This window comes from Primulina tabacum, chromosome 12 (genome assembly GCF_025594145.1).
Source record: "Primulina tabacum isolate GXHZ01 chromosome 12, ASM2559414v2, whole genome shotgun sequence".
Lineage (NCBI taxonomy): Eukaryota > Viridiplantae > Streptophyta > Magnoliopsida > Lamiales > Gesneriaceae > Primulina > Primulina tabacum.
Genome location: NC_134561.1, coordinates 33,233,059 through 33,250,534, shown reverse-complemented (window position 1 = coordinate 33,250,534; position 17,476 = coordinate 33,233,059). Strand labels below are relative to the sequence as shown.

Genomic DNA, 17,476 nt, shown 5'->3' with positions numbered 1-17,476 from the left:
GTGAAATTAAAAGTTTGGGAAATTAAGAAATTTAATCGATTTAACATTATTTTAGTGTCATTTAAAGCTAAAATTAATATTTTGCAACAAATTAAAATCGAAATGATTGATTTTTGGGATTTTAATCAAATATTGGGATTTTAGGAATTTAAAATGCCTAAATAATTGAATTTGGATTTTTTTAGTGAATTTGAGTGGTAAAATTTTTATAGGATAATCATTTAAATTAATATTCCGGTGATTTTTCTGAGTTGACATTTCAAGGATTTCCTTGAGGATTTTAAGTATTGGTAAATTGGTTGAGGTACATAGAAATTAGTTATTTTTCACGATGTCTGACAAATGCATTTGATGATCGCGTGTATGATTTATTTGCTATTTTTTTATTTATGTGATATTATATGCTGACTCACATATTATCAGTTGGTAATTGATGTGAAAAATAAAATAAAATACTTTTTTGTGCACGCACATTTTTATTTTAGTTAGACACATTAATATCACTGAACATATCATATTGAGACTGTCTGTTATTGAGATCCAAATATATTTTAGTTGAGATCCGTTATATATATGATATAGTGTCATGGAGATGTTTTACCTTGATTCGTTCTAACTTAGGTAGTTGCTGGCTTCGAGGCTGGGCCATATCCCAGGAACGGTCCGCTGAGTCGTAGACCAGCTCGAGCATATATGAATGATTATTAATATCGATCATTCGACTCCTGACATCGTGATATCTTGCATTTATTCATGCATTGCATTCATGCATAGCATCATTGCATTTCTATGTCATATATCGTGGTTTCTTGATGTCTCGTACTGGAGTTTTTGACCCCTAGAGAGGGCTGTCGCGTCTTTTGTGTGTGGACATGACAGGTGGTTCGTTCTCAAGCGCTCCAGAGGAAGCATCAGGAAGTTCCAGAGCTCCTTGAGAGTGAGCTCCGTTGTATTTAGGTACTGCGTAGTGTTCCTATCCCAAATACTATATGTATATATTTGTAGGATTGTATTATGTTATTATCGAGCCTTGTCGGCTCTATAATATTTTGATTTGTATATATCATGATTGTGTGTGGCTGTCACATGTTTATGTTGTGGTTATTGAGGACATATGTTTATTTTGAGCGTTTGATTTTCTGGTATGTTCTATTTATGGGAAGGTCATGCTGGAATTTTTATAGGATTAAATACAAATTTTTAACTCATTTTTCCGCTGATTACTGATTAATCATGATTGCATGTTAATAAATCGTGATTAGGATAACGAGCCATCATACTTTTCTATGTAGAAGAATGAATGACAAAAGAGTTGTTATTTTCCGAACATCCGTAAACAAATTTTTGCATCTTTATTTTATTACATTTACATGTTGCTACTGTTTTTAAGATGCATTGTTGAAACATTTTGTATTCTTAAAATACCAAAATATTGCCTACCAAGATTTTATGTGTCAATATTCTTCCCCCAACAATCTTATCAATTGGTATCCGAGCAAGGCTGTTCTTGAAAGAACATTTGAAACTGAATTTTTATTTTAAAAATTTGAAATTTCGCATTTTTCTAACATATATATGTATATTTTAGTATTCTTTTGACATCTTGCAGTAACATTGGGAAAAATACCATTACCTCATGCTCGAATGTCGAAGATAAACCGCTTTTTACATTGCAAACTAGACTCATAGAGGATCACACCGGCATAAAATTTGTAGCTGGTTCATGCACGAGATCAAGCATTTTATTGGTTAAGATCAGACCATATATGCTTCCACAGAAAATAGGCTATGGAAAAATTTGGTTGGTCATTCTTTTATATTTATAAATTTTAAACTTTCAAAATTATATAGAGAAATTTGTTTTAAATAGTGAGGTTGAAATAAAATTTGTGTTAAAATTATTTTTAAATCTACTTTTTTTAACACAAAAAAGAAGAAATATGTTAGATGCTTTCATAGTTTATCCAAGTTTTGTGTCACAAAAGGGGGAGATTGTTGGGTTTTAGAATATTAACAATCTTGATTTTAATTATACCAAAATTTTTTATTATGTTTATAACATATTTACTAAAATGTGTAATTGCTTGTTCAATTTGGAAGTAAGAGGTTGCAGAAACAAAATTTCAGCACACCTTAGTTTCCGGCAAGTTGAAGTATTTTTTTGATATTTAATAGCTTGATAATTCAAATGACCAGCCGCCAAAATGGTTAAACAAAAAATTTAAAAATTATATTCGGAATTTGAGTTCTGAATAAGAGCCTAAGAGGAAGAAAATTCGCATTGATGTTACTGGTTCTGCACTTAAATTCAGTTGAGCGGAATATCAAACGTAGCTGAGTGTTTCGAGCATATCTCTCTTGTACGAGCCCTAAATTGAGTGATTTTTTTTATTCTATAGAAAGATAAGAAAAAGAGTTACATATTTCATATCATTACTTTGCACAACAAAATTAACGAATCAAGAGTTATAAGAAAGATCATGAGTGCGGAAAAGCAGTAGACCCCGAAATGCAACAGAGCCCAAACAAGAAGCCGTAGAAACCAGTAGTTGCTGCAACCAGTAGACAACCAGTAGTTGTTACATCCAGTAGAGCTCAAAATCAGCAGAAAATAAGGAAAGTGGCCAGAAGCGCGAATATGACCATTTCAATATAAAAAACAGTCCAGAAACTTTACTAACATTCATATTCTTGTATCTAAATTTATATCATTGTTGAATGCTATTAATACAACAACTTGAAGATCAAATACTAGCTTTGGAAGATGATTCAAAGTATGAGCAGCCTATATGAAGAAATTAGTCAGAATGAGAGCAAGTCCAAATGTGAGGATATATTTGAGATGTACATACAATGTGAAGGATTGAATCTTCACACACAATCACTCACACATATATATCAAAATTGAGCTTCAAAGTTTATATGAGTGAGTTTTTACACAAATACATTAACAATTGAGTTTATAGTCTTGGCATAAGAAACGTGAAACATTATGTGGATTGTGAAGTTATGGCATATAATAGAATGTGCTAAAAGTTTCAACTAGGTAAGAGATAAGTCCTAAGTTAAAAGGGGTTTGTACAAGGGTTATATACATCAAAGTCTTCCAGTGATATCTTCGTAAGTGAAAGAAAGGATGATGTAGGAGCTGTTATTCTCCGATCATCCATAAACAACTTTGTGCATCTTTATTTTATTACATTTACTTATTGCTTTTAATGGACTTACCTTATTTGATATTAATACATAATTATTTACATATAAATCCAACCGGTTGATCTATGTTCCAACAACATGCTTTCCTTTGCAATTATTTACAAGTCTGACAGAACATAGAACCAACGGTTCAGATTATCATTGGACAATGTAGTCAAGTGGTTGAGAAACCTTGAAAAAAATGGAAGGAACACTAGAACTCGGAAGGTCAACAAATCATCAGACAACTTAGGAATACTATCGAATATATAATTAGACCTGGCCAGGGGCCGCGTTCGATCCGGGTCAGCACAACCCTGACACTTAACCCGCCTGCTCGTGGCCGGTTAACCACCGATTCCGAGTCCTGTTCGATCCTTTAATTTTTTAAAAAAAATTATTTTTTAAAAAACCTTTAAAAATAAAAAATGTAAATTAAAAAACGAATGCTTGAACTATTGAACTTATAAAACTCTATCAAATATTTCATCTTAATAAAAAAATCTATAACGTTTTTTCAATAAAATTTTTTTAATATATTTTAGCTTTTAACATCTTATATAAAAAAATATTACATTTCATTATGTTCAATCACATTCACACGCATTTCCTTCCGTCATTGTTCCGGATGTTCTCTTGGTTTCGTCTTGGTATTTTTCATCACTTTTAGTATTTTGTGTTCGGTTAGCAGTTTTTGACCAATAATTGAGCAAACATTATGCTTCCAAAATTTTCGACTTTAAGCTAGAAAATCTCTTATCCAATGTATTTCTTCCAATACGAAAAGTTTGCTCCACTGCAACCGTTGATACGTGGAAAGCTATATATATTTGTGTTTTTTGTGACTACCATCGCAAATGTCGAAAGTTTCCTAATCTGAATCAAAAAAATTAAAAGTAGTGATAAAATAATTCTCAAGTTCCTGACTGGAACTTGAGGATCCTTGTTGACATTTTGTCCCTTCTCTCAATAAAATTTGTATTTTAGTAAGTTTATAAGTAATATTACTAGTGGTAGTGGATTGTGTTTCATGTGAAACAATTTATCTACCATATTTGGTGTTATATTCATTATAAATATCATAAAAAAAGTTTTAATATTAACAAAATCAATAAAATATGAGGAACTGTTTCCATAACAGGGTCTAAATATTCATAATCTAATGTTAAAATTTCTTGTAAACCATCTAATTAAAGTTTAGGATCTAAAATAAAATCACAGAAAAATATTTCAGAAACTTATAAAAAAATATTTTTCCCATTTTTATTTCATGACATAAATATATTGAACTAAGACATCATCATTAAATTTAATATATATGCAGTGTTGCAATAATGTGTTAGAACTACATGATGATTACGATAATAAACACCTTATAATTGGTTACTAGCATCATTAAAAACTTTTAAAATTTCACAAATACTAGTACATATGTTCCATTGATTTGAAAACAAATAAATATCACGAGCTTGAACATGATAGTGAAAAAATATGCATAATAAAACTTTGTATTCAAAAGACGATAATAACAATTTATATGTTGAATTCCAATTATTTGGAACATCTCGTTCAAAGTATTTAGGCATCGTACCATATTTTTTTAAAAATTTGTCCCATTGTTTCATAACTTGAGGATGTGTCCATAAATAATGAATAACGTTCCTGAGTGGTTGAATATGCAATAATAATTTTTTTGTCCATCTTGAACACAAAAATTTAAAATATAACATGTGGATCTAATATGAAAAAATTTAGCACATAGTGATGGTTTATATATTTCAATAAGTTTGGTAATACTAGAAATATTTGCACTATTATTATCAAACGAAATTGAAAAGCTTGATAAGATAGACCATATTCTTCTAAAATAACAAATATAAGTTGAGAAATATTTTTTGTCATTATGCCTTTTCCATTTCCTTTGCCACCCCTTTGACTTGATTTGGCTCCGACCATTTTTATAAATATGAAATTGAAGTAATTATCAAAATAAATCAACAACTGACAATAAAACAATAATTGAGACTTATTTTGATAATCAAGAAAAAATTGAAAATTAGAGATTGAGAGAAAATTGTGTAGAAAAAATGAAGGGTGATAGGATTGGTTGAGTGTTTAGAAGGGGGTTGAATGAACACTTGCGACAAATTTTTTTTTTTTAACTTTAATAAAGTCAAGTTAACAACTGAACTATGTATTATCTAGTGTCAATTTCACTTGGCTAACAAAAATACGTGTGGAAAGAAGCCAAACTGATAGATTTGAACAATTCAAATAATGACTTCACTAGGTAAACTGAATGTAAAATGTACGCAAGTTTGTTTCTGGATGTTCGGAGAATTTAAGCTCATACGTCGCTCGTTCTTCCTTTTGGGAAGACTCACACTAGGGTATTTATATAAAAATTTTAGGACAAAAAAATTGCAACGATCGACCAGCTGTTCGGGTCGGACCGACCGTTGCAAAATGGCCACATCATTTTTTTTTAAAAAACGGTCGACTTGGCGGGTTGACCAGTCGAGGATCTTCAACGGTCACTTGATCAACCGATCGCATCTGTTCATTTAAAATATAAAAAAATGGCTGACAGCTCGGGTCGAACCCGTCCAACCAGAGGGTCGACGAGTTTAACACCCACAAATCATAATCGGACTGTCCGCCTTAGTGCGGTTCTCGCATAGTTCTTGCTCAAACTTGTTGACCCGGTTAACCGTCTCATTGACCACGAGTCGGTTCTGGTTCGGTTCCCGGTTTGACCCGGCCCTTGGTCTATATATAAGACACACAATATCTAAATAATTTTAAATAAATAAATTGATAATATGGAAAATAAATTATTTATTTTTAAATTTGGCTCAAATTTTGATTTATATATACATATTTTGTCATTAAAAATTTTTAAAAAATATTCAAATAAATAGTGATTGTGTTTTTTTTTTTTTGAAAAAAAAACGAATATTTAAGTTGTGTAAAAAAATTAATGAATCGTGTCCAGATTTTTATTTTTTTTACTAAATTTATTATTAACTTGAAAATTAATTTAAAATTTTAAAATATATCCAATGTGACAATCCCTTCAAGACACCCATCAATATTTTAAGTAGGAAGACCTCTGTCTTTTGGTGAAAAATAAAAAGATGGATGCCAAAGGCTTAGGAGTTTTGAAATAAATTGATCGGACTAATTTTTATTTATCAAATGATTATTTTGTCCTTTTATTCATCAGAATTTGACCGGAATCAACTTATATTTTACTCTTTATATGTTATTTAGCGTTGATGTCACATTGACAGACCAAATTTAAATAGTTAGTTTAATTTTAATATATAATAATATATAAAATGGGACTTGGGGCCAGTATCAAAATTTAAGATAATTTGCAAATACCTACTATTCTTTTATTTTGTCATAAATTAAACAACCATATATATTTTAATAAATAAAGAAATTAAAAAGCCTCATGCATAATTTGAAATTATGTGTTTGGTTTGTTGAATTTAAGAATCATTGATTTTGAATATACTTTTATTGTTAATAAAATAACGAAACAATAGATAAAATCTTAAATCCGTACCTTGTTTATTACACATTAGTTACATAAAGTAGAATGAATTTTAAATACATATATTATTATGTAAACTTGAAATCCATTATAAATAAATCGTTAAAATTATTGTAGGATCAAGCGTTTGTCGTTTTTTTCCAAAAGTGAGAGCTGGTGGTAACGGTGCAACTCAAATATTTTAAACTGGACTACAACTCCAAACACCACGTTTCGATTGATCTACATAATAGAGACAATTATTGCACCCAATAATCCATATCTCAATAATTACACTCTTTGCAATCAATGATAATCGAACCCGTGACCTTGGCTCTGATACCAATTATAAGACCGAGCGATTGTCGCTTTACCAAAATCTTTAGTTGGTACGTGTGACATCTCAAACAATATATTTCAATTGCTCTACCCAATAGAGACAATTAATACAACCAACAATTACCATAATTATAATTTGACATACATACACAACTTTTTAATTTTATATTTTGAAAATTTAAAAAAATTATTAAATAAATGAACAATTGTGTATAAAAACTAAATCAGCTACTATTTAAAAAACAATTTTTTTAAATAAATAATGATAAATTGGTACCGTTGGAACAATTCACCATTTTTGTAAACTAAGTTTTTACTAAATTTCATAGAATTAAACGTATTTAATTTACTTTTCAAACCATAAATTATTTGATAAGTCTTAGAAAAATCCTAAAATTTTAAGATAATTATTTTATATGAAATTTTATTTTAACATTTTTTATAAATAATAGTTTTTGAAAGAAGATATATAAATTATTTTTAAATAAATTAGAAAGGTTGTTAATTTTATCACTTATAGAGCCTAATTGGAGCAAATGTTGTATAATTGGGATTGTTAGGGGGTAAAGTGCAAATTTTACTAACTTAACCTTCTATTTCACATTTACCGATTTACGTCTTCTTTCGTTTCTTTTCTACCAAACAATCGCAATACAGTATCTGTAAAAAGCTCTCTCTTCCTCGCTCTCCATCCTGCGGTTGGATCTCCATTTTTGGTGAGTTTCCTGATTCTTCCTCGATGATTATCCCTAGATTACTTCGATTTTCAAGTTTTTTATGCTTAATAGTAATGTATTCTTTTGGTTTATTTTTTTCAGTAATGTTATGATTCTTACTTTTGATTGTTTGTTTTTGTTTAGATAGATTTTTTGGGAAGAGAATTTGGTAGATATGACGACAGGGAGGCAATTAGCAGGTGGATTCAGCTTCGAGAATTGCCGGAGGAACGACATGCTGGCGCAGAAGGGTTTGAAGAAACCATCGTTTCTTAAAACGGGAACAACAATCGTGGGTTTGATATTTCAGGTACATTGATTTACACGTTTTGGGTTTCTTTGAGCTCCCAGTGGATGATGTTGTAGGTGTGATTTGTTGAGTTTTCCCCCTTTCAGTAGACAGCATTCTGGTGCTTCTATTCGGAGGTTTTCTCGTGAGTTTCTCTTGTTAGATTTAGGCTTCATTAGATTCTGGGTTTCTTTTTATCTGTGCAATGTCGTAAATGACGGGAGGCGGTGGGGCGCGGTTGAATTGTTTTAAGTAATTTTTTTTTTATTGATAATCATATATAATCATATAATATAAGCACAAATAGTCATATAGTTTTTTTTTTGTAAGATGCACAATTAAATAATTTTAAAAATAAAGAAGTTTCATACAATATAATATCATCTAGATAATATGCAAATAAATATATAAATGCAAATTAACAAGATAATTAATAAAGATCCATCATCTATTAATGTTATTATGCTAACAAAGTAATATAATTATTTTTACCAAAAAACAAGTTTAAATTTCGAAGTTTCAATCCATCATTAGAACAAGTATTGAACTTAACATAATTAATATTCCAAATCATCTACATAGGCACCATCAACTACATTCATAATCATTTCATCATCGGACTCAAAATCAACATCTTATTCATTCTCCCTCCAATGTATCTAACTCTTCGTCAAGTTCTTTAATGGGGATTTTCATTGCACTTCTCCTTGGTTGTAGCACTTCATCCGCTCCTAAGGCCTTCGCTACCATTCTCCAAGTAAGTCCTGAACCCGGCTCGACCTCATCTTCATCACCACCATCAACAAGCCAACCTTGAGCTTCACTAGCTTGAGAGGATAGAAGCAAATCTCCACCCATTTCTCTTTTTCTCTTCTTCTTCATAAGATTGGCATAATTTGACAGATACAAAATCATTCAATCTTGATGTCTCAAGCCTATTCCTCTTCTTAGTATTATCTAAAAATTTTAAATTGTTGCTATCAATAAAAGAAAGGATAGATAACATAATTTATGAATTAGTTCTCAATATTTAACCCTTCAAATTGACTCCAATTTCTTCCACACCCCAATGAACTATTGTCAATTTTTTTGTAAGTTTGGAGTGTCACCACCATAATTGGACTACCATCCAACTCAAAAAAGCAAAGAGGCAAAAAAATAATTAAACAAAGATGGGTAAAAAAAATACATGTACTAACATGAATAAAAATAAAGGAAAAAGGACTTACCCGGGTGAAAGTCATGGTACACATCCACCTTCTCATATGCCGTGACCACCATTTTTCTTCCAAAGTTTCCAGATTTACTCTTGTACTTCAACAATTCATCATTAGCAATGGTAGATTGCATGTCCTCGTCAGTGTGAAAAATTATCTCAACACAATTCAAAAACTCATTCATTACATTGGTGTCATTTGATATGCTTGAATATTTGAAGTAAAAAAACGTATTCAATAAGTAAGCGACATAATGCTAAGGACTATCAAGTTTTCCCTTAGACGTCTCATCAATAATCTTCAAAATAGGGATGGCATTTTCCTCTTTTTTTAAGATTTTTTAATGTCTTCTTTCGCTTGTTTAAGAGCACCCAATAAAAAGGCCATGGAGGGCTTCTTGTCACCATCAACAAGGGGTAAAACTTTCACTAAAGGGGTGAAAACATTCAAAGTCAAAGAACTGCAATTCCAAAAAGATATACTTGTTACCGCCGCCTCCGCCGCTTTCCTCTTCACACTACTCCTTAACTTTGTTTTTTTCCACTTCTCGGATGTAAACATGAGTCTCAATTGATCTTTCTTGTCTTTGAGACTTTCCAAAGTAAAGAATGAAGTAGCAAATCTAATCACCCCCAGCCTCACAATATCACTCTTCTTGGTATATTTCCTCATAATAGCCCAAGTTCTATGATATGCATAGATGATATGGGCAAAGCCTTTGCTTTCTCAAGCATTCCGCTAAACTTGGGTAGTTTTCCAATTGCTTCAAGCATGAGGTTGATTGTATGAGTCGCACAAGAGGTCCAAAAAATTCGAGGTTGTGTAACCTTCAAGAAATCTGCCGCTGCCATATTGTTTGTGGCATTTTCCGTCAATACTTGAACATGATGTTGCGGGCCAATCTCAATGATATATTTTTCAACAAACTCAAAGATATAAACCCTCCCGTGTTTGCCTCCATGGATTCTTCAATAGAACCAAAGAATGAAGTGCTTAGCTTGCTATTAACACATATATTCATAATGCTTCTCCTTTTGCGATCAGTCCCTGCATCGGTCATTATTGGACATCCATATTTCATACACTCTTCCTCATGTTTTTTAGAGAAAATTTGGTCAACTCAACTTCTTGCTTCAAAAGTTGCTCTCTTAAAAGATATTGACTTGGAGGTTTGTAGCCAGACCGAATTGGCCAATCTCCTCTACAAGTTGTCTAAAACTTTGATTGTCAATTGAATGAAAATGAACCCTCGTTTCGTATATCCATCTAGCAACATACTCATGCACATCATTTGTAAACTTTAACTTCCATGCATCATTTATGTTTGGTTGTCTTGTCGTCGTTGGATTGATTGCAGATATCCACTTATCAATAGGCTCGAGGTTCTTTGGCTTCTTTTTTGAAATATCTTCCACATCTTGAAAATCATCAATTCTCTCCATCAACACATATGTTTATCTCCGCCCTTTCTTCTTTTAGTTCTCCCACCCTTTGTCACTTTTTATTCTTGCTATGTTCAAGAGTCTCTTTTTTTGTCCTCGTCGAATGCTTTAGGACATGCTTCAACTTGTCCTACAATACTCGCAAAATGATGTTTCATCCTATAAACTCCTCCTTTAATAAGCTTCTTACACAACTTGCATGTGATCCAATCCCTTTTTTATTTATTATACAACACCTCATATTTCCAAACAATATCATTAGATTTTGACTTAAATTCCAACTCCGGTTGGTTATCTTTTCCGCTATTAATCTTCAAAAATAAATCAATAATAATAGGGGAAAAAAACAAATTTGATTTTTGAAATCACAAAATCTGAAATATTATAAAAATTTATGTTAAACAATAAATATACAATGCCTAAAGCTTCTTGTTGCTGGCGGTGGGCGGCAGGCGGCGGCATACAGTTTGTGTGGTGGGTTTGGTGGTTGATGATGAGAAGGAGTAAGTACCAAAATTTTTAAAAAAGAAAGTGGAGTGTGATTTAAATAACTAGTGTTTTGAGTTTTAAAATTGGTTGGCTTTGAAAAGTACCAAAATTTTTAAAAAAGAAAGTGGAGTGTGATTTAAACAACTAGTGTTTTGAGTTTTAAAATTGGTCGACTTTGACTAGGTTTTAAAATTTGTTAGCTACAACTTAAAAACGTTGGCTGCCTCACCTAGCTCGCCGCCTCGACCCGCCTTGACCAGATGCCCTCGACCGCCTGCCTATTGCCGTATAGCTCGAGCTGCCTAAAACAGCCACCTCCTGCGTAGGCGGGTTGGGACAGTCGAGGGCCGCCTACCGCCTAGGTGGCCGCTTCGACCGCCAATTAGAACATTGTATCTGTGTATATTTGCAATGGAATCGTTGGATTTTTTGTGGGCGATTGGGTACCAGTTGACATGCAACTATTTTGAGGTTCAAATTGAAAAAATATGATGTTTCTTCTTCTTCCAGTTGGTATTACTTAAGGATCTTTTCTTAGTAGCTTGCAAGAAGATGATACAGTGATTTGAAAATTTATCTATCCATTATTCCTTGAGGCACATGGTGGGATTTTACCATTGATATCGAATTAGAAATGTCGTTATTCCATTGATTTGCACATAGTTATTTGGGACGCAAGACGTACTAAACAGCTATGGTGTGTTTGCCGCGCATGGTTTTTATCGAAATAAAGCTTATTTGCATAAATTTTAAAATTTAACATATATAAAGTAATTTATACTATTTAAATTAAATATTTTCACAAAAACAACAAACTATATAAATAAAAATCCATTAATAGATAATGCGGCATAAATCAGAATTAGGAAAAAAACTTCTATCAGGTAAAATTCATTAATAAGTCATAAGTGCATGGTATATTAAGGCGTGAATCTTGATCGAACGTTGAGGGAGCAGCGCTGCACTTGGGAGGTGAAAGTAGGTAAAATAAATAGGTATATGGCAGAATTCAGAAAGTGATATTACCTTGAGGCGTTAATCTTGATTGAGCATTGAGGGAGCAGCGCTGCACTTGGGTCTTGGCAGATGAAAAGTCATGCATGCAGATTTTTATTTACTGTTAGATAGGTATGGCTTTGCTAAGTGGGCTTCAAAAATAATTGGGCTCGAGTTAATTTTTAAACTGAATACCAATTTGTTAAAGCACGTGCTTCTGCCCCTTATGGTTGCTTCTCGTGTTTCACACGCCTGATTGAAGAGATGCGCCTGGGTGATAACCAGGCGCAATGGTGCTCGCACCCAGGCGCTCACCTTTAATAACTATGGATTTACGTTCGAATATCTTGAAAGATTTTAACAAAGGTTTTTGTCTCATTATAAACTTTTTATAAACTATCATGTAGTGTCTGTGTAATATTGATTTTCTGTCATTTAAGCGATGATGATCCTAGGTTCAGAAAATGGGAAATCAGTGACGTGTGGCAAAAATGCTGTTGTTTACTCGTGCTTGACTAACATCTATGTGATTCAGGACGGTGTCATTCTCGGAGCAGACACACGAGCCACTGAAGGCCCCATTGTTGCTGATAAGAATTGCGAGAAGATTCATTACATGGCTCCCAATATTTACTGCTGTGGAGCTGGTACTGCAGCTGACACAGAAGCTGTTACTGGTATTGTTAACATAACTGCATTTCATGTTTTGCTCATTGTATTCTGGCCTTTACCATCAAATAGTTTTAAGTGCTTCATCTAAATATTTCTTTCTTTCTTGATTTTTGCTATCCTAGACATGGTTAGCTCCCAGCTTAAGCTGCATCGCTATCATACTGGTCGTGAGTCCAGGGTTGTTACTGCCCTTACACTTCTGAAATCTCATCTTTTCAGGTGACTCTATATACCGATGCTTCTCTCTTTAACATCATTATTTCTTGTATGGGAAGACTATAATCTGACATTCCATATTTTTAATAAACAGTTACCAAGGATACGTGCAAGCTGCGTTGGTGCTTGGTGGAGTTGATGTGACTGGCCCCCATTTGCATACCGTGAGTTATTTTTTTTTACCTTCGGGATATTGGTATCTTACATCATTTTCATCGTATTGTTACATACCTAACATGTTGGTTGACTCGATAAAATTCCAGATCTATCCTCATGGTTCTACCGACACCCTGCCCTTTGCCACCATGGGCTCTGGCTCGCTTGCTGCTATGGCTGTCTTTGAGTCTAAATATCGAGAAGGGATGAGCGTAAGTTCTTTAATTTTCTTCATGGCACCCGAGCCTTTAGTTTTTGCAATTTCTTCACTCTTTGAGTGACAAGCAATTTGCAGAAAGATGAAGGTGTAAAATTGGTAGCTGAAGCCATTTGCTCTGGCATATTCAACGACTTGGGAAGTGGAAGCAATGTGGATATCTGCGTGATAACGAAGGTTTCATATTTTGATCCTTGAGACTGACGTCTGATTTTTAGTAAATGACTGTATATGTTGTTTCAATTAACTCCTACAAGTCCTGTCTACTTTCTTTTGTAGGGGAAGAAAGAGTATCTGAGAAACTATATGCTGCCAAATCCACGCACGTATATCAACGAGAAGGGTTATTCTTTTACAAAAAAGACTGGTTAGCATTTTCCTGTGGTGCTCATTCTTTTACTTCGTGTTAAATGCTACTTTCCAAGCTATACTCCTTTATAGATTCAAGTACTATGGTTTTCTGATGTTTTTCGTGCTTGCAGAGGTGTTGAAGACGAAGATAACTCCGTTGAAGGAAATGGTGGAGGTTGTTGAAGTAGAAGCGATGGAAGAGTAAGTCTCGCTTCTTCTACTTCCAATTTCACTACTCCTTGCCTGTGAACTGTGTTTTTATAGACTAGCCTCAGTTGAAATTGTAGCGCATCCTACTCAACCATTTATTCTTAGAACTCATTTTCGTTCCGCAATATGATATAATCTTTATTCAAGATCACAAGTTGTGCTCTTTTCTTCCAAGGGATTTATGTCATGAGTTCATTGCAGTATTAATGAAGTCTACAATGGCTAAGCTTCTCTTAGATTACATCGAAACCGATCTTTTGATTATACTACTAGCATAAAGTGCGTGCGATGCAACCAGATGCCTTCAGATATGATATAGGATGAAATATAAAATTTAAACAATTGTGCTTATATCAACTTGTTTTTATTCTTTTTATTACGCCAGTAGAATGAATTATTCATATTTGAAATGTTTATTCTTTTAGTTACTTTCATAAGCTTGTGATCAAATGAATCTCTCTTAATCTCTTAACAATATTTTATATTTTCCGTTTGATTGATTGTCCATAGTTTATCTCAAATCTTTTGATATAAGTGCTCATGATACACAACTAAAATTACAACTGAAAATTCTACCTTTTGGACTTTCAGATATTATTTATAAATTTACCAAACTTTTTAATTTTATTTTATTTTCGAAAAATTTATTATTTGAACACTATTCATTTGATACGGAAAACTTGAACCATGATAATCAAATAAATTATAAGCAATTATGTTATTCAAATAAACTCACGATATTGAGATCGAGGTTTAGCTCTAATGGTCTCACCTTGTTTTTTTCTTGTATTGATTCGGGTTTGAGTCCTCCCACCCCTGGAATAATATTTCAAAAAAATTAAAAATAAAAATAAATAAACTCACGATATTTCTTGAGGGAAAATTGCATATTCGGACCTTTATTTTTAAAAAACAATTTTAGGCTTTATTCCAAATGTTGTCTGTGTGGTGCTAGCGTGACTCTAATTTGTCAACAGTTACATTAACGTTTTCGTACAAAAATAACTAAAATCGCGAAACAAATTACCATTACCAAAAACCACAAAAATACATAAATAAATGAAGTGTACTAGATAAAATCACAATTTGATAACATAAAGAATCAAATTGTAAAAAGCAAAATATAAAAATGAAAAAAATGGTTTTCCCAATTTAAAAATACAACTTTGTCCGCAGCGATTGATAATAAACGTTGGAAATATATTCAATAAAAAAAATTCATAAAAGACAAGTAAACAATAAATTATTAAGCTTTTGAAGTTAATTAACTTTTTTAGAATTTTGTTAAGAAATGAAACTAGCGTTTCAAGAATTTTAGTGTATGACAAATCAAAATCAACCGCGGCTGGAATCCTAATAAGCTCAACCGGCAAAAGCCTACAGGTTTCTCAAACCGCTGATTTTCAACCGCTGATTCTTCAGATTATGGCAATAGTGAACCGGTTCATCTAAGAGAATCACTTATTGCTAAAAGACATTCTCTGACCGGTTGAGTGCATTCAAAACTCCTTGAAGTCAACGATTACACATCAATTCCAATAATGATATGCATTTAACTCTCTATCCCAGAAAGGAAGCTCAGAGATAGACTTCCAGTCTGATGCGAAAAGAACAGTTGCCTTAAGAGGAAATCCTCAAGAAAAGAGCTTCAGATGTATGATGAGCAAAAGGAAGATTAAATGCGAACATTTATTGCTTATAAAGATGAAAGCGACTCATCTGATTCTGAAGCTCAGGTTTATGTTAACTGTCCTTTCCGACCGTTAATTCGTTCGGCTATATCAATAGAGAAGCCTTCAAAAAAAAAATCTCAGAACGCAATCACAGTCAATACTCATCTTCGCTCTATCTGCACGCAGTTCAACAGAAACATACTTGATCATCCAATGATCTTTTCGTGCTACTCAAACAAACTACTATTTCATATCAGTAACCTGGTGGTTATTTGATTAAAGTTTGTGGTGTCTGGAGAACTAAGGGTTCTTAATATCCAGAAGTGTAAAGTGATCACTAAGAGTTCCAATACAGGCAGTGTGATAAGTCCTGGTTGGATCGGACTGTTACAAACATTTTGTAAAGTCAAAGTCTTTTAGTGGAATCCTTCCTAACAAAGGAAGAAGGGGTGACGTAGGAGTATTCAATCTCCGAACATCCATAAAATCCGCTGTCATCTATTTCTTGCATGATTAAATATCTCTCAGTCACTTATTGTTGTTAAGGGTGTCACTAATTTTATTGATCATTGAAAACTCTGATTGTTTTCCGCACAACCAGTAGTTCAAGTTTTCAACCGTTTGAGAAAATATTTTTCAACCGCCTAAAAACGGTTGATAGCAAAAATTCAAAAACAGTAAAATTGGAAAGAGTTCATTCACCCTCCCTCTAAACTCTTTCCCGATCCTAACAAGTGGTATCAGAGCGGGGTTTTTCTCTAAACGTTGACATCATTCAAATAATCATGGCATCCTTCAACAAAATTCCTATGTTTTCCAAGGAAGACTATGATGATTGGAAAATTCGCATGCAGGCACATCTAGCAGCACATGATGACGATATGTGGTTTGTAATCACCGATGGACCAATGAAGATCATGAAAGTAAACACAGCTGTTGGTACAACCGAAGGCGCTCCTCAAATGATAGAGAAACATAGATCTGAATTGACAACTGAGGATAAAAAGAAAGCAAACCTGGACAACGTTGCAAAAGATATTCTATATAAGACTCTGGATAAGAACATGTTCGCCAAAATCAAGACCTGTACCACTGCAAATGAGATATGGGAAAAACTTACTCAACTGTGCGAAGGCAATGATCAGATCAAAGAAAACAAACTGACAGTGGCTATCCAAAAATTCGATAATGCTAAGATGAAGCCAGGAGAAAATCTTGCAGAATTTGATGAGCGGTTTAGCAGCATTATCATCGAGCTCATCTCACTTGGAAAAGAGTACTCCAACAGAGAAATCGCTTTGAAGGTCATGCGAGCTCTTCCCAGAGAATGGGATGTGAAGACCATAGCAATGCGCGAATCCAAAGATCTGAACAAACTGGAACTCCATGATCTGTTTGCTGATCTTAAAGCATATGAATTTGAGCTTGGAATACGAACTGAAGAAGAGCCATCCGCAACTCAACAAACAAGGCTTTGGAAGCTGCAACAGTGACTCTTCCGATCGAAGAGTCCACAAGTAAGAAATCGGCTGAGAAACTAAGCAATGAAGCCATGTCTCTTTTTGTTAAGAAGTTCAGCAAATTCATGCGCAAAAATCAATCTCAAATGAATAAACCTTATTTTAAAAAGAACCATACTGAGGATGGTCAATGTTGTTTTAACTGTGGAAAGAAGGGACACTTTATTGCAGAATGCAACAAGCCAAAGAAGGATGAAAAGAAACAGGAGAATAGAAGACGATTCAAAGACAACAAGA

The 17,476-nt window shown here is 33.1% G+C and overlaps 2 protein-coding genes across 3 annotated transcripts; both read left to right on the top strand.

Annotated features, from left to right (window-relative positions):
- The first annotated feature begins 7,620 nt into the window (after positions 1 to 7,620).
- On the top strand, positions 7,621 to 14,192 carry LOC142521256 (proteasome subunit beta type-7-B). 2 transcript variants are annotated; one of them, XM_075624487.1, is made up of 9 exons: positions 7,621 to 7,791; positions 7,940 to 8,101; positions 12,760 to 12,901; positions 13,019 to 13,115; positions 13,207 to 13,276; positions 13,376 to 13,480; positions 13,564 to 13,662; positions 13,765 to 13,852; positions 13,968 to 14,192. In XM_075624487.1, the coding sequence occupies exons 2-9, from the start codon at positions 7,967 to 7,969 to the stop codon at positions 14,039 to 14,041; spliced, it is 810 nt and encodes a 269-aa protein (XP_075480602.1). In that variant the 5' UTR covers positions 7,621 to 7,791; positions 7,940 to 7,966; the 3' UTR covers positions 14,042 to 14,192. The 2 variants fall into 2 exon arrangements, with proteins under 2 accessions (XP_075480602.1, XP_075480603.1); XM_075624488.1 differs by having other exon boundaries at positions 7,692 to 7,791; positions 7,936 to 8,101.
- Positions 14,193 to 16,504: 2,312 nt separating this feature from the next.
- LOC142520362 (uncharacterized) lies at positions 16,505 to 17,212 on the top strand. Its single transcript, XM_075623357.1, has one exon. The coding sequence runs from the start codon at positions 16,505 to 16,507 to the stop codon at positions 17,210 to 17,212; it is 708 nt and encodes a 235-aa protein (XP_075479472.1).
- The last annotated feature ends 264 nt before the right edge of the window (positions 17,213 to 17,476 follow it).